This window comes from Piliocolobus tephrosceles, chromosome 21 (assembly GCF_002776525.5).
Source record: "Piliocolobus tephrosceles isolate RC106 chromosome 21, ASM277652v3, whole genome shotgun sequence".
Lineage (NCBI taxonomy): Eukaryota > Metazoa > Chordata > Mammalia > Primates > Cercopithecidae > Piliocolobus > Piliocolobus tephrosceles.
The window spans coordinates 10,286,381-10,312,331 of record NC_045454.1 but is presented as its reverse complement, the minus strand read 5'-3'; the positions used below and the strand labels follow the sequence as shown (position 1 = coordinate 10,312,331).

General features: G+C 52.8%; 1 protein-coding gene across 2 annotated transcripts in view; it reads left to right on the top strand.

The window, feature by feature from the left end:
* BICRA (BRD4 interacting chromatin remodeling complex associated protein) overlaps window positions 1–20,950 on the top strand; it is a 95,609-nt gene extending 74,659 nt beyond the window's left edge. For both annotated transcript variants that reach the window (XM_023182391.3, XM_023182390.2), the window contains exons 7-15: window positions 72–248; window positions 12,004–12,615; window positions 12,789–12,969; window positions 13,255–13,364; window positions 14,332–14,393; window positions 16,522–16,670; window positions 16,852–16,946; window positions 17,186–17,288; window positions 19,000–20,950. In XM_023182391.3, the coding sequence (XP_023038159.2) occupies window positions 72–248; window positions 12,004–12,615; window positions 12,789–12,969; window positions 13,255–13,364; window positions 14,332–14,393; window positions 16,522–16,670; window positions 16,852–16,946; window positions 17,186–17,288; window positions 19,000–20,090 (2,580 nt within the window). In that variant the 3' untranslated portion in view covers window positions 20,091–20,950. The remainder of the gene's footprint in view (window positions 1–71; window positions 249–12,003; window positions 12,616–12,788; window positions 12,970–13,254; window positions 13,365–14,331; window positions 14,394–16,521; window positions 16,671–16,851; window positions 16,947–17,185; window positions 17,289–18,999) is intronic.
* The last annotated feature ends 5,001 nt before the right edge of the window (window positions 20,951–25,951 follow it).

Here is a 25,951-nt window from a genome sequence, read left to right as displayed (position 1 = left end):
GGTGTCTCAGGTGGGGTGGTCGAGGGCCCGTGGGGGCGGCCTTCTGACCCTGTGCGGGCTGCCCATTGCAGGAGAGGAGCCAGCAGCCCCTCTCTGCAGAGGGTCCCCACCTCTCCGTGCCTGCCTCGGTCATAGTCAGCGCCCCGCCTCCCGCCCAAGACCCAGCCCCGGCCACCCCCGTCGCCAAAGGAGCTGGCCTCGGCCCTCAGGCCCCCGACGGCCAGGCTTCCCCGGCTCCGGCCCCCCAGGTAGAGGGACCCCAGCAGCGTGTGTCCGCAGCACAGACCCAGCCTCGCCCCTCCTGCCCGCTCTGCCGCTCCTCGCTCTCCACCCTGCCTGCGTCTCTGTCCTGCTGACTTGGAACACAGAGCTCTCCTTCACTCCCACAAAGTGTTTCCCAAGTGTCTCCCAATGATCACAGATGCCTGAGACCAGGGCCGGCCCTGGGGGAGCCCATGCGCTGCAGGAATGCAAGACACACACGGAAGGAAATCTGTTCTTTCCTAAAATTATAATTTTCACATCCGAATTAGTAATACATTCAGATAATTCACATTTAAAAAGGTACAAAAAGATGCATAGTGGAGAACCCCCCTCTCCTGAACCATAGCCTCCTGTCATCTTCCCAGGGTGGTTTCTTGCATTTGTTATCTGGATAGGAAAACAATCAAATGTGGATTCTTTTCCTTCAATTTTTACAAAAAGGGTAGCATCCTCTGCCTGCAGTGTTGCATTTTTTATTATTTAAAAATTGATTTTGAAGACCATTCTTCATTCTCTCTTTAAAAAAAAAAAAAAGAGATGGAGTCTTACTCTATCGCCCAGGCTGGAGTGTGATCTCGGCTCACTGCAACCTCCACCTCCCATGTTCAAATGATTCTCCTGCCTCAGCCTCCTGAGTAGCTGGGATTACAGGTGCCTCCACCATGCTGGGCTAATTTTTGTATTTTTAGTAGAGACGGGGTTTCACCATGTTGCCCAGGCTGATCTTGAACTCCAGACCTCAAGTGATCGGCCCGCCTTGGCCTCCCAAAGTGCTGGGATTACAAGTGTTGGCCACTGTGCCCATTCCCATTCTTCATTCTTTTATATGACTGCATAGTATTCCACTGTGTGCATGTACTGATATTTATTTAGCCAGTCTAAATTGTTGGGTTTTTAGGTCACTTCTGATCTTTAGCTATTATGAACAAGGCTGCAAAGAATGCCTTTGTATGTATGTCATTTTGTAGGGTAAGTTCTTCACAAGGAATTTGCTGGCTCTGAAGGCATATTCATTTTCATCTCTGACAGATATTGCCAAATTGCCCCTGTGGAGTATAAATGAGTTTAACCTTTATCAGCAATATGTGATTATGCCTTCCCCGCCCTGCCCACAACCTCACCAGTATGTTGAACTTGGCCGATCTAGATAGGTGAAAAATAGTGTCTTGTTTTGTTTTCATTTGCATTTCTTTTATTGTGAATGAGCTCAGGCAGATTTTCATAAGAGTAAGAGCCATATGTACCTTCTGTTTTATGAAGCTGCTCATACCCTTTGCCATTGTAAAATCTGGGTTACTGTCATTTTGTTGTAGATTTGTAGAAACTCTTTACATATTAGGAAAATTAGCCTTTTGTCTTAAGAGTAATATGCATTATGCTTATGAGTCATAAGCACATAGCAGGTTAGGGAGATATCCTCTAGAACCCTCTTATTCTAGAGCAGTGAATGTGGTACTCATTCAAAAAGGACCAGTGGATGGGTAGGAAGAGGAGGACCAGTGGATGGGTAGGAAGAGGAGAGTGGGACAGTGACAAGGGCAGGATGGCAGAAGTCAGCATGGGCTTTGACCTTGAACAGCAGTTATTTCACTTGCAGGCTCTCCCACTTACCATTTAACCTTTAGCAACCAATTGTTCATTCCATCAGCAGATGCTTAGGTAGGCTGAGGGAGCACTTAGGTGGAGTAAATGAGTTAGCACAAAGTAAGCACTTGATAAATGTTTGCTTTTATTATTATTATTATTATATATTTTTTGAGACAGAGTCTCACTCTGTCACCTAGGCTGGAGTGCCGTGGCAAGATCTCGGCTCGCTGCAACCTCCACCTCCTGGGTTCAAGTGATTCTCCTGCCTCAGCCTCCTGAGTAGCTGGGATTACAGGTGCCCGCCACCATGTTTGGCTAATTTTCATATTTTTAGTAGAGATGGGGTATCACCATGTTGGCCAAGCTGGTCTCAAACTCCTGATCTCAGGTGAACCATGTGCCTCAGCCTCCCAAATTGCTAGGATTACAGGCTCCTGCCACCATGCCTGGCTAATTTTTGTATTTTTAGTAGAGAGATGGGGTATCACCATGTTGGCCCGGCTGGTCTCAAACTCCTGACCTCAGGTGATCCACCCACCTCAGCCTCCCAAAGTGCCGGGATGACAGGTGTGAGCCACTGCCCCCAGCCTAGCAGTCTCTCATTTAAACCTCACAACCTCCACAACCTCCTCACAAACCTCACAAAATGAGGTGGTAGCATCTCATTTTGCAGGTGAGGAAACAGGCACAGGGAGATTAATTAGCTTGCCCAAGGTTGCCCAGCTCACAAATGGTAGGGCCTGGATTAAAACCCTGGGGGCTTATTGCTGGAGACACCTGAAGTCTTGAGAAAGCCAGACCTGGATGTGAATCCAGCTCTGCTTAGTGGAGCTCTCTAAGGCATGGTTTTTGCATCTAAAATGGGAATAAGGCCAGTGACCTGACATGATGGCACTGCACAGAGCCATTGCTCAGTGAACAGACACTTACTGTTAGCAGTTGCAGTAATTATGCTGTAGCTGAACTTATTTTTTTGGAAGCAGGGTCTGGCTCTGTCGCCCAGGCTGGAGTACAGTGGTGCAATATTGGCTCCTACAACCTCTGCCTCCCATGCTTAAGTGATCCTCCCACTTCAAACCCTGAAGTAGCTGGGACTACAGGTGCGTGCCACTACGCACAGCTAATTTTTTTTTTTTTTTTTTTTTTTTGTATTTTGTTTTGTGGGGGAGATATGGGGTCTCACTATGCTGCCTAGGCTGGTTTCGAACTCCTAGGCTCAGTGATCTTCCCACCTTGGCCTCTCACAGGGCTGGGATTACGGGGGTAAGCCACTGTCCCTGGCCACGTGGATGACCTTTGAGAAGGATGCCTAGTGTGCACAGTCAGATGTGCACCCGAGCTGATTCTTAGTCACACACAGAGGCAGGGAGGCACAAGGTAGGACTCTCCACAGCAGCTGTGTCTGCAACAGTGCCAGCATGACAGAAGGTGGTCGATGAATGTTTGTTGAGTGGGCATGTGGTTGGACAGATGGATGGCTGAATGGACGGACGGATGGATGGCATGGGTGGGTGTGTGACTGGGTGATTGGCCAAGTGTCCCCTGGCGGGGACAGAATCATCCAGATTGAGAACCACTATCCTGTGTATATGCAGGAATGCACGGAATAGCAGTTCCCAATCTGGATGATTCTTATTGTTAGTAAGAGTAGTGGTTCTCTTACTGTATGAACTCCAACCCTTGCGCTCGGAATTCTGCTCTCTAGACCCAGATAGATTTGGCAGCCTCCGTGTGTGTGTGTGTATGTGTGTGTGCACGTGCACGCATTTTCCCTTTGTGTTGACACAAACAGAAACGCAAAGACTGTGTTCTGCATCTGGCTTTGCTTATTTAGCAATATATCTTGGAGCACTGGCTTTCAGATCTTTTTTTTTTTTTTTCCTTGACCCACCACCCGGGATAAGAATTACTTTTTTATTTTAATTTTTTGCTCTGTCACCCAGGCTGGAGTGCAGTGGCGCGATCTTGGCTCACTGCAACCTTCACCTCCTGGATTCAAGTGATTCTCCTGCCTCAGCCTCCCGAGTAGCTGGGACTGCAGGCACGTGCTACCGCATCCAGCTAATATTTGTATTTTTAGTAGAGACGGGGTTTCTCCATGTTGGCCAGTCTGGTCTCAAACTCCTGGCCAGGCTGGTCTCGAACTCCTGACCTCAGGCGATCTGCCCACCACAGCCTCCCAAAGTTCTGGGATTACAGGTGTGAGCCACCATGCCCGGCACAAGAATTTCATTTTATGTCACCACTCAGGACACGCCTACATATATGTATTTGTATATATACACATATCACTGAAACAGAAGTTACAATGTGTGATACACATCAGTATTTTCTATTCTGTTTCCACTGTTTTCTCTGGGGTTAGCGGGGAGGCGTGGAGTCTCCCTCTGTCGCCCAGGCTGGAGGGCATGGCACTATCTTGGTTCACTGCAACCTCCACCTCCCAGGTTCAAGTGATTCTCCTGCCTCAGCTTCCCAAGTAGCTGGGATTGCAGGAGTGCACCACCATGCCAAGCTGATTTTTGTGTTTTTAGTTGAGACGAGGTTTTACCATGTTGCCTAGGATGGTCTCGATCTCCTGACCTCAGGTGATCTGCCCACTTTGGCCTCCCAAAGTGCTGAGATTATAGGCGTGAGCTACCGCACCCAGCCTCCACTGTTCTTTTTAAGTGCTGGTCACAACCCCCTAAGATGACTTCAGCCATTATCAATGGTTACTACGTGTAGGGGTGTGTTTTTATTTTTGGGTTTTTTTTTTTTTTGCAAACCACCATCTGGGAGGATTGCTGTGATGTGGGCGTTAGGAAATAGGACTTGGCCACTTACAGCCCTGTGACCTTCAGCAAGCTGCTTGCCTCTCTGTTGTACCACGGTGTCCTTGCCTGCAGAGTGAGAATGATAGGAACAGCGGCTACTTCATACAGCTGTGAGGGTTAAATAAACTAATATCTGTAAATTAATAGATGTACATTAACATTAAAATGTTTTAGAACAGAGTTGGGCATGAAAGAGCTATGAAGGGAAAGAAGCCAGGCAAAATTTCTTTTTGCTTAATTTGATTTTTATTCATTTATTTGTTTATTTTTCCGGGCAACTTTCTATAAAGAGGCAATAGTAAACGTTTCAGGCTTTTGAGGGCCATATAGTCTCTGTTATTATAGCGCAAAAGCAGCCACAGACCGTATGCAAATGGATGAGCACAAGAGTGTTCCAATAAAACTTTATTTAAGGACACTGAAATTGGAGTTTCATGTAATTTTTGCAAGTCACAAAATATTATTCTTATGATTTTTTTTTCTTCAACTGTTTGAAAATGTAAAAACGGGCCGGGCGCGGTGGCTCAAGCCTGTAATCCCAGCACTTTGGGAAGCCGAGACGGGCGGATCACGAGGTCAGGAGATCGAGACCATCCTGGCTAACATGGTGAAACCCCGTCTGTACTAAAAAATACAAAGAACTAGCCGGGCGAGGTGGCGGGCGCCTGTGGTCCTAGCTACTCGGGAGGCTGAGGCAGGAGAATGGTGTAAACCCGGGAGGCAGAGCTTGCAGTGAGCTGAGATCCGGCCACTGCACTCCAGCCTGGGCGACAGACCAAGACTCCGTCTCAAAAAAAAAAAAAAAAAAATGTAAAAACTATTCTTAGCTTGTGGGCTATAGTTTGCTTCTTTCTTTTGATGTCTTTATTGTGTTTTGTGATATGGACATACCATGATTTCTTTATTCAGCCCCTTCTTCAGGAATACTTCAGGTGGTTTATTTGTCATTGTTAACAAACGAAACTCCTATAAGATATTCTTGGCTGAGCGTGGTGGCTCACACCTGTAATCCCAGCACTTTGGGAGGCCGAGTCGGGCAATCACCTGAGGTCAGGAGTGCGAGACCAGCCTGGCCAACGTGGTGAAACCCCATCTCTACTAAAAATACAAAAATGAGTGAGGCATGATGGTGGGCACCTGAAATCCCAGCTACCTGGGATGCTGAGGCAGGAGAATCGCTTGAACCTGGGAGGCGGAGGTTGTAGTGAGCCTAGAGGGAGTTGTGGTGAGCTGAGATCATGCCACTGCACTCTAGCCTGGGTGGCAGAGTGAGACTCTGCCTCAAAAAAAAAAAAAAAAAAAATTCTTGCATCCATCCTTTGCACACAGGTAAGAAAGTACTTGTAGGGTAAATTTCTAGAAATAGAATTGCTAGACGCAAAGGATAAGCTTTCCAGCCATTTTATGGAAAGTGGTAAACCTTTTTGAAAAAGTTCATGCCAGTGATGGCTTCTCTTGGTCCTGCAGCTTTACCGACACACGAGATTAGCAGCTGGCCTGCTCTTTGCCAGGCCGGAAAGTGACACACCCCCTGTGCTTTTCTCTAATTGTGTGTGAAGTTGAGCATCTTGCCGCCTCCACATGGGGTTCTTGAAATCTCTTGGAAGCTGAGTGCGGTGGCTCATGCCTGTAGCCCCGGCTACTCAGGAGGGAGGCTGAGGCAGGAGGATCACTTGAGCCCAGGAGTTTGAGGCCAGCCTGGGCAACATAGTGAGACTTCATTTGTGAAGAAAGAAAGAAAGAGAAGGAGGGAATCAAAAAAAATTTTCTGGCCAGGCAGTGGCTCACACCTGTAATCCCAGCACTTTGGGAGGCCAAGTTGGGTGGATCACGAGGTCAAGAGATTGAGACCATCCTAACCAACATGGTGAAACCCCATCTCTACTAAAAATACAAAAATTAGCTGGGCGTGATGGTGTGCGCCTATAATTCCAGCTACTCGGAAGGCTGAGGCAGGAGAATTGCTTGAACCTGGGAAGCAGAGGTTGCAGCGAGCTGAGATTGCTCTCAAAAAAAAAAAAAAAAAAAATTTTTTTTTCTTTGTTTTGTTTTATTTTTTGTTTTTGAGACAGCTTCTCTCTCTGTCACCCACGCTGTAGTGCAGTGGCATGATCTCGGCTCACTGCAACCTCTGTCTCTGGGATTGAAGCAATTCTCCTGCCTCAGCCTCCCAAGTAACTTGGATTATAGGCACATTCCACCATGCCTGGCTAATTTTTCTATTTTTAGAGAGACGAGGTTTTACCATGTTGGCCAGGCTGGTCTTGAACTCCTCACCTCAAGTGATCCACCTGGCTTGGCCTCCCAAAGTGCTGGGATTACAGACGTGAGCCACTATGCCAGGCCTAGCTTTGTTTTTTCTAAGATAAATATTGTAACATTTTGGTATGGAGTTTCTGTTTAACTCCCCCGACCCCAATTTTATTTAAAACATTTTTTAAATAAGGCATTTTATTCACATGGTATAATCACCAAAATTTTTTTCTTTTTTTCTTTTTTTTTAGAGACAAGGTCTTGCTCTGTTGTCCAGGCTGGTCTTGAACTCCTGGGCTCAAGCAGTCCTCCTGCCTTAGCCTCCCAGAGTGCTGGGTTTAGAGGCATGAGCCACTGAGCCTGGCCGAATTTATTTTTATTTTTTTTTGAGATAGAGTCTCACTCTGTTGCCCAGGGTAGAGTGCAGTGGCAAGATCTCTGCTCACTGCAACCCCCACCTCCTGAGTTCAAGCAGTTCTCCCTGCCTTAGCCTCTGGAGTATCTGGGATTACAGGCACCCACCACCCTGCCAGCTAATTTCTGTATTTTTAGTAGAGACAGGGTTTCGCCATGTTGGCCAGGCTGGTCTTGAACTCCTGACCTGAGGTGATCTGTCCGCCTGACCTCCCAAAGTACTGGGATTATAGGTGTGAGCCACCACACCTGGCCACCTGGCCTAATTTTTGTATTCCTTTTCAGTTCTTTGTGTATTATACAACCTAGTGCAAATATGGTTTATATTTCTCTCCCATTTGTACCCAAAGGGGAGCTCATTATGTACTTACTGTGACAGCAACAGAGAGTTTGCTTGTTTTCTGTTAGAGTTTTGAAGTATTCCTTTGTACAGTTCATTTCCCCAGGAAATGCCATATTGATGCATGTTAGGCCACATCCAGATTTTGGCATTCTACACGAAGCTGCGGGAAACAACTTGTTCACTTGTTTTTGTTTTTGCTTTTGTTTTTGAGAACGTTTCGCTCTTTTTGCCCAGGCTGGAGTGCAATGGCGTGATACTGGCTCGCTGCAACCTTCACCTCCCAGGTTCAAGCAATTCTTCTGCCTCAGCCTCCCTAGTAGCTGGGACTACAGGCGCATGTCACCATGCTCAGCTAGTTTTTGTATTTTTAATAGAGACGGGGTTTCACCATGTTGGCCAGGTTGATCTCCAACTCCTGACCTCAGGTGATCTGCCTGCCTCAGCCTCCCAAAGCGCTGGGATTACAGGCGTGAGTCACCATGCCTGGCCTACTTGTTCACCTGTTATTTCCCATGTGTGCAGGTCTGTTTACTTCTTGAAGCCTGTTTGCTGGACCAAAGCAAATGTGCATTTATAACATGGATAGCTACTGCTGAATTGCATTCCTCTGGAGTTGTAGCAAATTGTGCCAGTTTAGACCCCCAAGGGTAGTATATGCAAGCGTCTTTACTAGACATAGGCTTTATTCCTAATGCAATGGGTGATAAATGGTACCCTGGGGTGAAAAATAGTGCCCTGGGGTGTGTTTTGCTGTGCATTTTTCTTATTACAAGTGATAATACTGGAAATACGCAAGCCTTGTGTCTTTCCTTTTCTGTGCACTGTCTGATCATATCCTTTGCCCCTTTTTCTCACCAGTTGTAATTCTTAGTGATTTCTAGAGGCTCTTTATATATGAGAGAGATGAACTTTGTGCTAGGAGTTACAAGTATTTTCCCCAGTAAGTCATTTGGCGTGTGACTTAATTTGTGGGTTGTGTGTGTGTGCACTTTTGATGAGAATGAAATTAAAACTTTTTAAGTTTTTGGTATCTTTAAGCTTTTTATGTTTAAATGACTTCAAACACATAAAAAGTTTCAGGACTAGTACAGAGAGCTCATGGTAGTTCTTTACTCCTCAACTAGATGTATTAGTTATCTATTGCTATGCAGTAAATTACCCTCAAAACTTACCAGGTTCAAACAGCAAGTATTCACATGTCTCACACAGTTTCTAAGCATCAGGAATCTGAAAGCAGCTTAGCTAGGAGGTTCTAGCTCTGTACCTCCCATGAGGTTGTAGTCACGATGTCAGTTGGGCGGTAGTCATCTGAAGGTCCCACTGATCTGGAGAACCTGCTCCCATGCTCACTTGTGTGGCTATTAGCAGGAGGCCTCAATTGCTCCCTCAGTGGGCCTCTCCAAGGGGCAGCACATGACACACAGTGGTTGGCTTCCTGCAAAGTGAGTGACCCAATAGAAACAGACTGAGAATGCTCAGGATGGGAGCAGCAGGCTTTTTATAACTAATCTTGGAAGTGTCATGTAATCACTTCTGCCAAAGTCTATTGGCCACAAAGACCAGCAGTGGGAGGGGACTGAACACAAGGAGGTGGGGATTGGTGGTGGCTGTCTCCAACATCTACCCATTGTCAGTCTTTTGCTGCATTTGCCTTGACCTTAGCATTCTCATTCTGTGTACATTTTTTTCTGAATCAGTTGAGAGTAAGTTGCAACCATTATACCCCTTCGCCCCTTAATATTTTATTTTATTTATTTATGTATTTATTTATTTTTGAGTCTGAGTCTCACTCTGTTGCCCAGTCTGGAGTGCAGTGGTGCAGTCTCGGCTCACTGTAGCCTCTTCCTCCTGGGTTCAAGCCTCAGCCTCCTGAGTAGCTGGGAGTACAGGTGCACACCACCATGCCCTGCTAATTTTTGTGTTTTTAGTACAGATGGGGTTTCACTATGTTGACCAGGCTGGTCTTGAACTCCTGGGCTCAAGTGATCCACCTGCCTTGGCCTCCCAAAGTGCTGAGATTACAGGCGTGAGCCACCGCGGCCAGCCTACCCCTTAATATTTTAGTATAATATTTCAACCTTTGAGAACAACGACATTCTCTTTCTTAACCATCATACTGCAAAGAAATAAAGCAGACAGCATTGACATGATACTGTTGTCAAATCCACTGTCCATAATCCAACGTCACCAGGCGCCCAGGGATCCTGTAATGTTGTATTATTCTATTTCGTGTAGCAGCAGAGTGCCGCTGCGTGCGGGCCACCTCCCTGAGCCCTTGGAACCTGTTGAGTGGGCAAGTTCTTTTTTCTCCGACTCAGCGATGTCGGAGAATTGGCCATTTGAGTCATTTCTCCTTCTCCTCTATTGTAAATACTCCCACAGTGGGTATCCCCATGAGCAAGTACTTGAATATTCTTTTTTGATGTTTGTTTTTGAGACAGAGTTTCACTCTTGTTGCCCAGGCTCGAGTGCAGTGGCGCGATCCTGGTTCGCTACAACCTCCGCCTCCTGGGTTCAAGCGATTCTCCAGCCTCAGCCTCCCAAGTAGCTGGGATTACAGGTGCATGCCACCATGCCCGGCTAATTTTTTTTTTTGTATTTTTACTAGAGACGGGGTTTCATCATATTGACCAGGCTTGTCTCGAACTCCTGACCTCAGGTTATCTGCCCGCCTCAGCCTCCCAAAGGGCTGGGATTACAGGCGTGAGCCACCGTGCCCAGCCGAATATTCTTTATCACAGATTCCTGGAGGGGGAATTTCCAGGTCAAAGTCGTGACCCTTTCAAAGTCCCCAGACCAAGCTGCCTTCCAGGGGACAGCCCCATCAGCCGTACACAGTGCCAAGGACTGCGCCTCTTATCTCTTCTTAGAGGTGGCAAACCTTTCGGGTGTCTGGATTGATGACTGATTAATTGATTGACTGGTTGGTTTGGTTTGGTTCTTTAACTGTCAGAAGTTACTCAGGGCCCAACTTGGAAGGGATGCTGGAAGGGCTGTAGGACTTAGAGGCCAAAGCTGGTGGTGAATCTGATGTCATGCCGAGAGGCCCGGCTCTGGAGTGTGGTGGCGATGGCTGTCCTCGGGCAGATCTCCTGAGCTGTCTAAGCCAGAACTCAGTCAGCTTTGAGAAACAGCTCAGAAGTCACTGAGCAGTGTAAAGGCCTCAGTTCCGCCTTCCCCCGCCTGGAGAGTCTGGACCAGTTTTGGCGCCTTGGCCTCAGTTTCTTATCTGTGAAATGGGTCCAGTGTTACCACTGCTCTCAGGGCTAGGGAGAGATTGCACAGATGGATGCAGGAGGCCAGCCATTCGTGTTAGATCAGCATGAGCTGTTACTAGGATGCAGATTCTGTGACAGCAAGCGTCACGGTGCCAGCCCAGTGTTGGGTACACAGCTGGTACCCACTGGTTACACAGTGGCTGCTCTGGTTATGATTCTTTGGGAGGAGGGTCCATAGGGGCAAGGCGCTCTGTCTGAGACACGCTTTAGGCGACGTGGCTGTGTGCGCGTGACAGAACTAGCACCAGATCACGTGTGCTTGCAGACACAGGCTTCATCACAGTCTGGTGTGTTGTGCACACACACGCACGCTTGCACCTGCAAGCTCACGTGGCGCCCAGGTAGGCCTGCAGCCATGGCCACACAGGCACACAGAGGCAGGTGCCCAGGACACTTAGAAGTCTGGGCCTTCCCATGCCCGCATCCGGAGGTCCACATGTGGCTGTGAACCCAGGCCTGTCCCTGTGTGGCCATCCGTATCGTCGGCAGCCCCCGTGCCATGGCCATCAGCCCCTAGCCACGGTACACAGCAGCATGCTGTTGTCTCTTTGCCTTGACTTGGCTAGATGGGCTGGTGGGGGCTGGCGGCTGGGACGCTGCCCTGCCCGCCCTCCTTCCCCGCTGCTGTGCTCGCCGCCCGGCCCTCCTGCCTCCTGCTGGGCAGCAGGTGTGGTGCCCCTGCTGCCGCCGCCACCACTGCCTCTGCTTCCTCCGCTGCTGCCACCCCAACCCTACAGGGCTCGCCTTTGTCCAGGGAACTGCGAGGGGCTGGGGGAATGGGGCAGAAGGGGGTTTGAAATTGGAGGCCAGAGAAATGTGGAGGAGCTGGGGTGGGGGACAGAGGTCGGGGGCAGGTGGAGGGGGCGCCATGGGGAGTGAGAGACGAGGGAGGGAAGGGCAGCCGTGGCGGGCTCCCCTCTTAGGATGGGGGTGGGCTAGGAAGGGGGCTTCTGGCGGGGATGGCTGGGGACCCCAGTGTCTTGGGGCAATGGGAGCTACGGTTGGTTCTGACCCCCGCCCCTCCCCTCTCCCTCCCTCCCCTGCCCAGATCCCGGCAGCGGCTCCACTGAAGGGCCCAGGCCCCTCTTCGTCCCCATCACTACCTCACCAGGCCCCTCTGGGGGACAGCCCCCACCTGCCCTCCCCACACCCCGCCCGGCCCCCTTCCCGCCCACCCTCCCGGCCCCAGAGTGTGTCCCGCCCTCCCTCAGAACCAGCCCTGCACCCTTGTCCCCCACCCCAGGGCCCCCCAACTCTGCCTGGCATCTTTGTCATCCAAAACCAGCTGGGCGTTCCCCCACCTGCCAGCAACCCGGCCCCTACTGCCCCAGGCCCGCCCCAGCCGCCTCTCCGCCCCCCATCCCAGCCGCCTGAGGGACCGCTGCCCCCAGCCCCCCACCTCCCTCCATCCTCCACCTCCTCCGCTGTGGCCTCCTCCTCCGAGACGTCCTCCAGGTTGCCAGCCCCTACGCCATCCGACTTCCAGCTCCAGTTCCCACCTGGCCAGGGCCCCCACAAGTCCCCCACGCCCCCTTCAACCCTCCACCTGGTCCCTGAGCCAGCAGCACCCCCCCCACCGCCTCCTCGGACCTTCCAGATGGTGACCACCCCCTTCCCAGCGCTGCCCCAGCCGAAGGCTCTTCTCGAGAGATTTCACCAGGTAACGGGAGGCAGGGACCGCCCGCCCCATCAGCCCCATCCCATCCCACCCCCTCAGTCTGATGGGAGCCCCTCCGCCTTCCGGCTCTGTGTTCCTCCCCAGCCCTGCTGCGTCTGGACACCCCCACTCCTAGCCTGTGTTCCCCACCCCTCATCCACCTGTCCCCTCCTCAGGTGCCGTCCGGAATCATTCTCCAGAACAAGACTGGAGGGGGCCCTGCCACCCCGCAGACCGCCACCAGCCTGGGGCCCCTCACCAGCCCCACTGCTTCTGTGCTGGTCAGTGGGCAGGCCCCATCCGGGACCCCCACCGCCCCCAGCCACGCCCCCGCCCCGGCACCCATGGCCACCACAGGTAGGGGAGAGGTCGCCCACATGCCCAGGGAGACGGGGCCTGAAGATGGGCGAGCGGGGCTGAGAGCAGGGAGGAGGGGCTGGGGCAGGGCTGTGGGACTCAGCACAGGGCATCAGCCAGAACTCAAGGGACCCAGGAAGGCTTGAGGTGGCAGGGCTGGCCCCAGATTTGAAGGGCCGGAGGGCCAGGAGGAGAGGGGTGGGGTACAGGGTGGGGCTACCGTTTGAGGAAGGGGCCTTCATGCAGTGACCGCAGGCCCTATCTCCCCACCCCGCCCACCCCCAGGCCTCCCTCCTCTGCTTCCGGCTGAGAACAAGGCTTTTGCCAGCAACCTCTCGACCCTGAATGTGGCCAAGGCCGCTTCCTCTGGGCCAGGGAAGACCTCTGGGCTGCAGGTAAGGGGCCCTCAGAGCAGGGGTCAGGACAGGACCAGGAGTCTTCGGGAACTGGGAACCGGGGCTGGCAGGGGCAGGGAGACACGGGAAGACGGGGACAGGATGAAGCTGGGACCATCAGGCAGCTGAGACCACGAACAGCCGTGCAGGGACAGGAAGGGCAGAACGACACCCAGACAGGCAGCCAGAGATGAGGGAGAAGCATGGAGATGGTGGGACAGAGACGGCACCAAGACGACTGGCAACAGCATGAGGGACTGTCACTGGGGCAAGAGCAAGTGACATGGACACAGGGTGGGGAGGACAGGGCTAAGACTCAGGAAAGGCGGGTTGAGACAAGACAGACCTGAGACAGAGCGAATCAGGGACCGAGAATGGAAGGGTGAGAGGGCGTGGACAGCTGAGGCCGAGGCCACCTGTAAGACGGGGAGATGGAAGACAAGGAGAGGAGCAGATGGGAGGACCGGGACCCAAGAGGCCAGGAGAGGCTCAGAGACGGAGATGCCGGAACAAAGGCCAGACGCTGAGGACAAGAGGGGAAGCAAGGAAGGGAGGTGGGGGCGCGAAACGACTGGAGCCGCGTGGGGAGAGAGACTGTGCGAGGCAGGGGCGCCGGGTGCTGGGCGGTGACGTGGGAAGCAGGCATCCAGCAGAGGAGGGAGGTCACACAGAGGTGGCCCTGGGTGAGGGGACGGAGGGGACCCAGGTGGAGGACGCCCAGGGCTCCAGCCTGCCTTTCACCCTCTCTGTCCGCTCCCCAGCCCAGCCCAGGTCTCCCGCTGGGGTTTATTGTGATGGGCAGGGGATCCTGCGGCTGGGGCCAGGCCCCCACCCGGGTGAGACACCGGTCCCCTGCCCCATCTGTATCCCAGGCTGCAGGGGAAGCGGGTCAGGGCGCGAAGGGGAAGCAGGTCAAGGGAGGGAAGGCTTCTGGAGGCAAAGGCCTCTCACTCACCTTTCTTCCCAGTACGAGAGCAAGCTGAGTGGCCTGAAGAAGCCCCCAACGCTTCAGCCCAGCAAGGAAGCCTGGTGAGTGCACATCCCCCCCTTGCACGCCTGCCCTATACTTTCCAGAGACCTGGGGAGTATGGGGCCACCCTCCAGAAGCAGGGTTGGGGGGCCCAGTTGCCAAGCCCAGCTCCACCTCTTGCTAGCAATGTAGTTCCCTCATAGACCCTTAAGTTTCCCCTTCTGGAAAATGGGGTGGTAATGGGGGTGACCAGAGGGTAGTGGAGGGAGGGTGAGCTGTGACTCCGCCAGGCTGGGGCTCAAGAGGGCAGCAGTTCGGTCCGTCCTGGTTGTTGCTGTGCCCTCTGCGTCTCCCCACATGGCGGGGCATGAGCCCTACTGGGTGGGGGAAGTGAGTGGGTGGACATGGCTGTCGGGAGGGTGATGGGGGTGTTTGGGAATGGATGGATGGCGGTCTGGGTGGATCGACGGGTAAATGCTGGATGCCTGTCTGCCCTCTCTCCTGCCCTCCTTCCACCACCAGGATTTTTTGTTTTGTTTTAGGGAGGTTTCTTTGAGCCAGAGTCTCACTCTGTCACCTAGGCTAGAGTGCAATAGCAATGTTGGCTCACTGCAACCTCCGCTTCCCGGGTTCACGTGATTCTCCTGCCCCAGCCTCCCAAGTAGCTATGACCACAGGCACCCGCCACCATGCCCAGCTAATTTTTGTATTTTTAGTAGAGACAGGGTTTCACCATGTTGGCCAGGCTGGTCTTGAACTCCTGGCCTCAAGTGATCCGCCTGCCTCGGTCTCCCAAGGTGCTGGGATTACAGGTGTGAGCCACCATGCCCAGCCCACCATGAATGTTTTTTAAAAACATGTAAGGCTGGGGGGTGGAAGTTACAGTGAGCTGAGATCGCGCCATTGCACGCACTCCAGCCTGGGTGACAGAGCGAGACTCCGTCCTCCCACCAAAAAAAAAAAATATATATATATATTTATATATATTGTGGAGACAAGGTCTTACTATGTTGCCCAGTCTGGTTGGTTTTGGTTTGGTTTGGTTTTGTTTTGTTTTGTTTTTGGAGACCAAGACTTAAATTTTATCACCCAGGCTGGAGTGCGGTGGTGCAATCTCGGCTCACTGCAACCTCTGCCTCCTGGGTTCAAGTGATTCTCCTGCCTCAGTCTCCTGAGTAGCTGGGATTACAGGTGCCTATTTTTTGTATTTTTAGTGGAGATGGGTTTTCATTATGTTGGCCAGGCTGGTCTTGAACTTCCGACCTCAGGTGATCTGCCCATCTCGGCCTCCCAAAGTGCTGGGAGTACAGGTGTGAGCCACCATGCCCGGCCTAGGTTGGTCTGAAACTCCTGGGCTCAAGCGATCCTCCCATTTTAGTCTCCTGAGTAGCTGGGACTACAGGCATGTGCCACCACACTTGGCTAATTTTTAAATAATTTTTGTAGAGTCAGGGTCTTGCTGTGTTGCCCAGGCTGGTCTTGAACTCCTGGGCTCAGACAGTCCTGCCTCAGCCCCGCAAAACACTGGGATTGCAGGCGTGAGCCTCTGCCTGGCCTATGTATAAGTCCCCACTCAGTGCCCAGGCCTGAGCCCCATGTTGGGAACACAGGAGTAAGTGACACAGTCCCTGCCCCCAGAGTACAGAGAGGCTGCTGGTTTTTAGCCAAGTGTGGAGTTGGGCCTGCCTGGTGGGAGAGACAGTCACACGGCCAACAGACATAACCCACTGTAACATGGGCTACAAAAGCGGCCCCGTGAGAAGACAGGATCCAGTCTCCCTCCCTCCCTCCGGAAGGCTGCACTTAGGAGGAGGCAGGGTGGAGCCACACTGGCCCCAGGTGGCAGGAGGCAGAATAGCAGCTTCCAGGCTCTGGCCTCACTCCTGCTCTGCTCTTCCTCCTTTATGTGCTTTGGGAAGGAGTGACTTCACTTCACTTTCTCCACCTCACCTTCCCCTTCTGTAAAATGGGGATAGCGATAGTACTGCTTTGGTCGGCCCTAGGGACTCAGTGAGATGGAACAAGCACGTTCGGCACATGCGAACACCGCTGCCCAAGTATTCCCCTTCCCTCTGTTGTGTTCAGTTGCGGGCTGGGGCTGAGGGTTCAGGGACTTCCCCTGGCCCTCACCTGCGCACCCGCCCCCGACCCTCCGCCGTGTGTGGTCTCTCCCCTCTCCACCTGCAGTTTCCTGGAGCATTTGCACAAACACCAGGGCTCCGTCCTGCACCCTGACTACAAGACGGCCTTCCCCTCCTTCGAGGACGCCCTGCATCGCCTTCTGCCCTACCATGTCTACCAGGGCGCCCTCCCCTCCCCCAATGACTACCACAAAGGTGAGGCCTCCCCAGGACACAGCCTTATATGTCCCGGGGGACCCCAGCCGGTGGGGCGGGGCACCGCCAGCCTAGAGTTGTAGGTGCACGGTGCGCCGTGCTGCCCTGCCCCGCCGTCCTTCCTGCGCGTCTGCGGCCGCCCCCAACATCTCCGCCCTTGCCTCTCTCCCCTTCCTTGCAGTGGATGAGGAGTTTGAGACGGTCTCCACGCAGCTGCTGAAACGCACCCAGGCCATGCTCAATAAATATCGGCTCCTGCTCCTAGAAGAGTCCCGGGTAGGGTCAGAGTTGCCTTCCTCGCTTCTGGGCTCTTCCCCGCTGGGACGCTGCCCCTTTCCCTCGCCCGCTCTGGGCAAGGTGGAGCCTTCCACCCCTTCTAGCCCCGGGAGGGAGGTTGGGAGAAAGGCGTGAGCTCAGGAGGACAGTTTGGACCCTGTGCGCGTCGTCCCCATCGCTCGCGCCCCTTCCCCCTTCTTGCTGGTTCACTCGCGCGTCTTCTCTTCCCCCTACCCCAGAGGGTGAGCCCCTCAGCGGAGATGGTAATGATCGACCGAATGTTCATTCAGGAGGAGAAGACCACCCTTGCCTTGGATAAACAGCTGGCCAAGGAGAAGCCAGGTGAGAGAGGGTAGTGAGGCGGGGGGGGAAGGAGAGGTGCCCCCACCCCACCTGGGCGGAAGAGTTAGATTCCGGGTGGGGAGTGGGTGTGTGGCCCTACCTCACTCCACCACTAGGAGGCGCCCCAGCCCCGCCTTCCTACTGCGGTTGGGCCTCCCCTACCTCCCGCCTCCCAGACCAGAGAGCCCACATCCATCTTCCTCCCATTCCCGTGTGTCCCTTTCACGAACCCCGGCACCCTAGGATGGGGGGAATATTCCGCCACCCCCGTGGGACAGAAAACGGGAGAGCAGGCTCCTAGGTTGCAAAGTATATATAAGGTAGCGCGCACTCTTGGGTTCCAGTCCTTTGGGGACTCTGAGAGTGAGCGCCTCCTTAAGTGTTGCACCTTAGGCGGCTCGCTGGCCTCACCCTAGTCTCCTGTCTGCAGGAAACGGTACAGCAGATCCCAGCTGCCGGAGTTTTTAGAATATTCCCTTAACCCTCACCTGCATTCCAACTCCAGAGCTTCCCTTAAAAATCATGGTCCCTGCTTTCTGCTGCCAGGCCCAGGCTTTTCACCTTGAGCTCTGGACCTTAATTTTGAAAACGTAGTCATTGGTACTTAAATGGGTGCAAAGGGGTGGCCATAGTGAAGGAGGGGCCGGGAGCGAGTCTGAAGTCTCTAGGGTAGGAGAGGAAGGATAGTTCGGTGGTTAGGGGCTCGATGCTGGAGTCTTGGTTCAAACTCCGGCTCTGCCACTTACTGACTGTGTGACCTTGGGCAAGTTACTTACCTTCTCTGTGTCTCCGTGTTCTCCTTTTGTAAAGTGGGGGTTTTGATGATCAGTTTACAGTCCCTTATCTGACACCATTGGGGCCCGGTATGTTCTGGAATCTTTGCTTTTAGAAAGGCGATGAGCTACCTAGATGCTGTCTTCTGATTTACCCCCAGTGGGTTTGGGGAAGCACTCTGTGATCAAACACACTTCTGGAGTGAAATCAATGGGTATCCAGAGTAGTTGGGATAAATCAAGACCATAAATAACCTCATGTAGCCGGCTGCGGTGGCTCACACCTGTAACCCAGCACTTTGGGAGGCTGAGGCAGGAGAATCACTTGAACCCAGGAGGCGGAGGTTGCAGTGAGCTGAGATCATGCCACTACACTCCAGCCTGGGCAACAGAATGAGACTCTGTCTCAAACAACAACAACAACAAAAACACCTCATGTCATTTCAGACCAGATTTTGAAATTAGATACTTCTTAACCCCATTTTTTAAAAGTTATATATATAATTAGAGCAATGCTGTCCAATAGCGCGTTTATATTTTATTTATTTATGTGTTTGTTTGTAGTGACAGGGGTCTCACTACTGTGCCCAGGAAGGTCTCAAACTCCTGGGCTCAAGTGATCCCCCTGCATTGGCCTCCCAAAATGCTGGGATTACAGGCGTGAGCCTTGTTGTATATTCCCTTAATTCCCTTAAGTCTGAATGAGCCCCACGTGGCTCGTGGCTGCTGTTCCAGACACAGTGGTTTAGAGTTGGGGGAATTTGGGCCTTGCTGAAGAGGGTCTCACCCAGACCGTCCTGAGGATTGGAGGGTCCAGGGTGCGGTCTGGTGCCTGGCAGGTGGTAGGTGCTTACTGCACACAGCTCCTCCCATCCCAGCTCGGTCGTGGGGGGGGCCTCAACCTAACCCCGTGGGTTTTCTTTGCCCCGATTCTGCAGACGAATACGTGTCTTCCTCCCGCTCGCTCGGCCTTCCCGTCGCAGCCTCTTCTGAGGGTCATCGGCTCCCCGGCCACGGCCCCCCGTCGTCTTCAGCTCCCGGGGCCTCCACCCAGCCCCCTCCACACCTGCCCACCAAGCTTGTGATCCGGCACGGCGGGGCAGGCGGCTCCCCTTCGGTCACCTGGGCCCGGGCGTCGTCCTCCCTGTCCTCCTCCTCCTCCTCCTCCTCTGCCGCCTCCTCCTTGGACGCCGACGAGGATGGCCCCATGCCCTCCCGCAACCGCCCGCCTATCAAGACATACGAGGCCCGGAGCCGCATTGGGCTCAAGCTTAAGATCAAGCAGGAAGCCGGTCTCAGCAAGGTCGTGCACAATACGGCCCTGGACCCCGTGCACCAGCCCCCGCCTCCCCCCGCCGCCCTCAAGGTGGCGGAGCCCCCGCCACGGCCGCCGCCGCCACCACCGCCGCCCACGGGCCAGATGAATGGCACGGTGGACCACCCGCCGCCTGCCGCCCCCGAACGCAAGCCCCTGGGCACCGCCCCGCACTGCCCGCGCCTGCCACTGCGCAAGACCTACCGCGAGAACGTGGGGGGCCCTGGCGCGCCAGAGGGGACTCCCGCGGGCAGGGCACGGGGAGGCAGTCCGGCGCCACTGCCCACCAAAGTGGACGAGGCCACCAGCGGGCTCATCCGCGAGCTGGCGGCCGTGGAGGATGAGTTGTACCAGCGTATGCTGAAGGGCGCCCCGCCAGAGCCCGCAGCCAGCGCCGCCCAAGGCACTGGGGACCCCGACTGGGAGGCGCCCGCACTGCCCCCTGCCAAGCGGCGCAAGTCAGAGTCGCCCGATGTGGACCAGGCCAGCTTCTCCAGCGACAGCCCGCAGGATGACACGCTCACCGAGCACCTGCAGAGCGCCATCGACAGTATCCTGAACCTGCAGCAGGCCCCCGGCCGGACGCCCGCGCCCCCGTACGCCCACGCTGCCCCGGCCGGCACGCCCGCCTCCCCGCCGCCCCTGCACAGGCCCGAGGCCTACCCGCCCTCCAGTCACAACGGCGGCCTCGGCGCCAGGACGTTGACCAGATAACACCGGGCCGCCTCCCCTTCCCTGTCCCCTCCTCCCGCAGACGCCAGCCGGGTGTCCGCCCTCAGCCTCCTGGGGACTCGAGCCGGGGATCCCCTGACGGTTTTTCTTGCCTAAGTTATTTGAGTCACAAAGGCCTCCTTCCCTGCTGCCTGTTTCGGCTGGGTTGCTGGGGGGTGGGCGTGGATTTAGGGGAGGGGCTGTGATGTAAAACGCCTCCCCTGCCAAAGGAGGGGCAAAGTGATGTATCAGTTCCTGTTTCTTCCCGCTTCCTGGCACACTCTGCTCCTCTGTGCAGGGGACACGCGCGTGTTGGCCAGGGATGAGGCCACCAGGTTGATGCCAACGCTCCGGGTGCCTGTCTTGTCCATGTGGCTTCTCAGATGGTGGAGGGTGCTGGGAGCTGGCAGGGTCCTTCTAGACAGTCTCAGCCTCTCCCCACCCCCCCCAACAGGCTGTCAAACAAAACCAGAGGGGGTGGGGGAGCCAGCTTCCCAGCGCGCTGTGCCCGCAGGCACCCGTGTGACATCCAACATCCACACGTCCAGCTGCGTGACCCGTGTCTGTGTGTGCGCGCAAGTGAGTGAGAGATTTCGAATGCCCTCACCCCTCGACTTTGAAATCTGAGCAAAACAAGAAACTAGGGTCTTCCTCTCCCCGACCCCCTGCCCAGCTAGTCTTCCCTCTGTTCTTCCTGCCTCCAGCCGCCCGCGCCAGATTTTGGAATCTCGGAGACAAAACTAGTACTGTAAGATAAATTTTTTTGTACTGTATTTATTGTGTATAACGATTTTTTTAAAGGAGAATTCTGTACATTTAGAACTCTTGTAAATTAAAAACCGATCCTTTTTTTTAAAACTGTACTCACGCCGCCTTGGCCCATTGCTTTTGGGTGTTTGAGGGTGGGGGAGCGTTTGGATCTGGGGTTGTGAGGCCTTCTTCCCCGTGCATTTGTGGAGCACCTGCTGAGTACCAGGCCCCGTTCTAGACTCAGGGGGTTCAACGTGAACAAGGCAGACAAAAGTCCCTGCTAAGCCGGTAAGCTGACTTGTTAGTGGGGAAGGCAGGTGGTAAACAGCTAAGCCAGATCCAGCCAATTCTTATTTCTGTTAAGGTGCTCTGATCTCTGCATACACTTGGAGAATTAGTGAATACTGAGCCATTTCCCCCAGGGAGACAGGATTAGGTTTCTAAGGGCCTCTGATCACCACATTTTTGTCAATACATCACCTTAGTTTACGTGTATTGCTGTTTAAAAACACTTCTTAATGTATTTTTGAGATGGGCTGACTCTGTTACCCAGGCTGGAGTGCAGTGGCACGATCGTGGCTCACTGCAGCCTTGACCTCCCAGGCTCAAGTGATCCTCCCACCTCAGCCTCCCAAGTAGCTAAGATTATAGGCGCACCACCATGCCTAGCTAATTTTTTTCATTTCTTGTAATGATGGGATCTCACTATGTTGCCCAGGCTGGTCTGGAACTCCACGGCTTGAGTGATCCTCTGGCCTTGGCCTCTCAAAGTGCTGGGAATACAGACGTGAGCCACCAGGCCCAGCCCTAAAGATACCTTATTTCATTTATATTGTTGATTCATTCACATCGGAGTCATGCCAACAGCACTATAACTGGAACCTGGAGGAAGCTTATGTCACAAATGTATTTTATCTTTTCTCCAAAGGCACATCACAGCTTCTTGCACTTTAAGGTCACTAGATCGCACTTCAGCTCTATACGTGCTGTCATTTTGAACAATGAGTCACCAACAGAAAGCACAAAAATGTGAAAAGTGTGGGACTAGATACACCAAAAAAAGGACGCGTGTTTATGGTACGAGAGCCGAAACAGGGCAGAATGTCGCCTTACTCAACCTCAGCTGGGAACGTGTGTTGGGCAACTTGATATTTTGCAGCCCTGTGTGTGTTGAGATTCTTGACTTGGGGGTTACAAAGAAGTTTTGATGAGCAGATAAAATGTACAAATATGATATTTGCAAATAGCGAGGGTCCACTGTAAATGTGTATAGTGTCAGATGCCCATATAAAGAAAAATCAGGCTGGGCACGGTGGCTCACACCTGTAACCCTGGCACTTTGGGAGGCCAAGTCGAGCAGGTCGCCTGAGGTCAGGAGTTCAAGACCAGCCTGGCCAACATAGTGAAACCCTGTCTCTACTAAAAAAAAAAAAATGAGCTGGCATGGTAGCATGTGCCTGTAGTCCCAGCTACTTGGGAGGCTGAGGTGGGAGAATCGCCTGAACCCAGGAAGGCTGAGGCAAGAGAATCACCTGAGCCCAGGAGATGGAGGTTGCAGTGAGCCAAGATTGTGCCCCTCCAGCCCGGGGGACAGAGTGAGACTCCCTCCCCCCCCTCCCCCCCCCAAAAAAAAAATAAAGAAAAAAAAATTATGCTAGGTGTATTAGTCCCCTCAAGTTGCTATAACAAAATGCCCCAAATAGGGCAGCTTAAAACAGCAGGTATTTATTCTCCAACAGCCCTAGAGGCTTGAAGTCTAAAAACAAGGTGGCAGCAAGGCCATGCTCCCTCCAGAGGTGCTAGGGGAGGATCCTTCCTTGCCTCTGCCAGTTTCTGGTGGTCCCAGGTGCTCCTTGGCTTGTGGCTGAATCAGTCCAATCTTCGGCTGATTTCCCACTGTGTCTCTTCTCTTCTAAGAGCATCAGCCATATTGGATTTTTGCCTGTCCTACCAGTATGCCTTTGTCATAACTTAATCATATCTGCAAAAACCCTGATCCCCCATTTTTTTTTCCTTCTAGCTTTTTCTTTTCTTTTCTTTTTCTTTTTTCCTTTTTGAAACAGAAGTCTTGCTCTGTTGCCCAGGCTGGAGTGCAATGGCGTGATCTCGGCTCACTGCAACCTCCACCTCCAGGGTTTAAGCAATTTTCCTGCCTCAGCCTCCCGAGTAGCTGGTACTACAGGCATGTGCCACCATGCCCTGCTAATTTTTTGTATACTTAGTAGAGACAGGGCTTCACTGTGTTAGCCAGGATAGTCTCAATCTCCTGATCTCATGATCTGCCCGCCTCAGCCTCCCAAAGTGCTGGGATTACAGGCATGAGCCACCACGCCCAGCCCTTCTAGCTTTCTTCAGACCAGAGACCCTGATTCCAAATAAAATTACATTCACAGGCACTAGGGTTAGGCCATCAGCGTATATTTTGAGAGGACACAATGACTCAATCCCTAATGCAGGGTAAGGAGGTGGGTGTCACAGGTGAGTAATAATGATCTGGGCCGGTGGTGTGGGGTAAGAGAATTTACCAAGACAGTTGTAGGTAAAGAAAGGCAGTTTTATGGGCTCACGCCTGTAATCCCAGCACTTTGGGAGGTGGGCAGATCACTTGAGGTCAGGAGTTCAAGACCAGCCTAACATAGTGAAACCCTGTCTCTACTAAAAATACAAAACTTGGCCGGGCGCAGTGGCTCACGCCTGTAATGCCAGCACTTTGGGAGGCTGAGGTGGGCAAATGACATGAGGTCAGGAGCTTCAGACCAGCCTGGCCAACATGGCAAAACCCTGACTCTACTAAAAAATACAAAAATTAGCCAGGCATGGCGGCGGGCACCTGTAATCCCAGCTACTCAGGAGGCTGAGGCCGGAGAATCACTTGAACCCAGAAGGCAGAGGTTGCAGTGAGTTGAGATTGCACTCCAGCCTGGGCAACAAGAGTGAAATTCCATTGAAAAAAATAATAACAAATAAAAATACAAAAATCAGCTGGGTGTGATGGTGCACACCTGTAGTCTTAGCTACTTGGGAGCTGGGAGGATCACTTGAGCCCAGGAGACAGAGGTTGCAGTGAGCCAAGATTGGACCACTACACTCCAGCCTGGGCAACAGAGGGAGACTTCATCTCAAAAAAAAAAAAAAAAAAAAAAAAAAAGGCAGATTTATGACATAAAGTAGGACAATACACTGCAAGGTTGCAATGGGCAGCACAGCCAGAGAGAAGCTGAGTGCAAGGAAACAAAGGCTTGCTGGGGGTTGTATAGGATGGAGTTGGTTTTTTTGTCTGTTTTTTAGATGGAGTCTTGCTCTGTCACCCGGGCTGGAGTGCAATGGCATGATCTCAGCTCACTGCAACCTCCGCCTCTTGGGTTCAAGCGATTCTCCTGCCTCAGCCTCCCGAGTAGCTGGGATTACAGGCGCACACCACCACGCTCAGCTAATTTTTGTATTTTTAGTAGAGACGGATTTTCACCATGTTGCCCAGGCTGATCTTGAACTCCTGACCTCAAGTGATCCGTCTGTCTCTGCCTCCCAAAGTGTTAGGATTACAGGCGTGAGCCACTGTGCCCGGCCTGTAGGATAGAGTTCATGCTGCGTGCTGAAGAGGGCTTTGTGCAGTCCTGATAATGCCAGGGTTACAGTGAGCTCACTTGCAGGTGTCTGGTGACACTTGGGCGCAGGAAGATAGAGTTATTTGTACAGGAGGGCTATGTCCTGGACAGGAAAGAAGGGCAGACCTGTAACTTAGCTGCTTTATCTTTTTGCTTTCCTATGTTCTCAGCAGCCTGACTCTCCCTCATTAGGACTCTGCAAGTGGGTAAGGCAGCTGTCAGGCCCTAGTGTGCCTGTGTATGAACTAGAAAAGGGCACCCCTTACTCCTGGGTCCAGAATTGGAAGAGCAGAGCGTGAGCTGGGCTCCAGCCCCCTCTCACCCATCCAGTGAGTGCCTTGAGAAGTGAACAACCTGCCCAACTGCACATCAGGGCCCTCGGGATCAGGTGGGAAGGGAAGGATTCTTTGAGGAGGTGATATTTGAGCAGAGACCTGCAGGAAAAGAGGGAGGAAGCCACAGGAGATCTCTCAGGGAACAGCATCCAAGACAGAGGGAACCGCCAGTGCGAAGGCCCTGTGGCAGGAGCCTGCCTGGAGTGTCGGGGAACAGCGAAAAAGCCAATGCGGCTGCAGCCCATGAGTTACAGGGAGCAGTCTGGAGGTGAGGTCGGAGACGGAACAAAGCGCATCTCATCGTGCGGTACCGTATCCTCCAAGGAGATGATTTCGCTATTACTCTGAGTGAGACGGAAGCGTCAGGAGGGCCCTGAGCTGACTTAAGTTCACCAGTACCCTCTGGTGGCTGTTTGGGGGAATAGACGCGGGGCAAGGGCGGAAACCAAGTGCCGCGAGGAGGCGACTGCCGTGTGAGTCCAGGCAGATAGATGGTGGTGGCGGCTGGACTGGGGTGATGTACCCTATTTGTCTACAGGCCCCTGAAAGTGTTTTGTTTGCTTATTTCTTTCGTTGTTTTTAAGACACAGGGTCTCGGCCCAGCACTGTGGCTTGCTCCTGGAATCCCAGCACTTTGGGAGGCAGAGGCAGGTGGATCATCTAAGGTCAGAAGTTCGAGACCAGCCTGGCCAAAATGTCGAAATCCAGTCTTTACCAAAAAAGAAAAGAAAAAAAAAAAAAAAAAAGAAAGAAAAAGAAAAGAGAAAAGAAAAGAAAAAAATTAGCTGGGTGTAGTGGTGTGTGTCTGTGGTCCCAGCTACTGGGGAGGCTGAGATGAGAGGATTGCTTAAGCCTGGGAGATGGAGGTTGCGATGAGCTGAGATTGCACCATTGCCTGCACTTCAGCCTGGGCGATAGAGCCAGACCTTGTCTTAAAGAGAGAGAGAGAGACAGAGAGAGAGAGAGAGAGAGAGACAGAAGGTCTCACTGGGTCACCCAGGCTGGAGTGCAGTGGTGCGATCATAGCTCACTAAAGCCTCGAACTCCTGGGCTCAAAGGATCCTCCTGCCACAGCCTCCTGAGTAGGTGCATACACATAAAAAATCACCTGGCTAATTTTTGTTGTTTTATTTTTATTTTTTGTAGAGACAGGGATCTCACTGATCTATAGCAG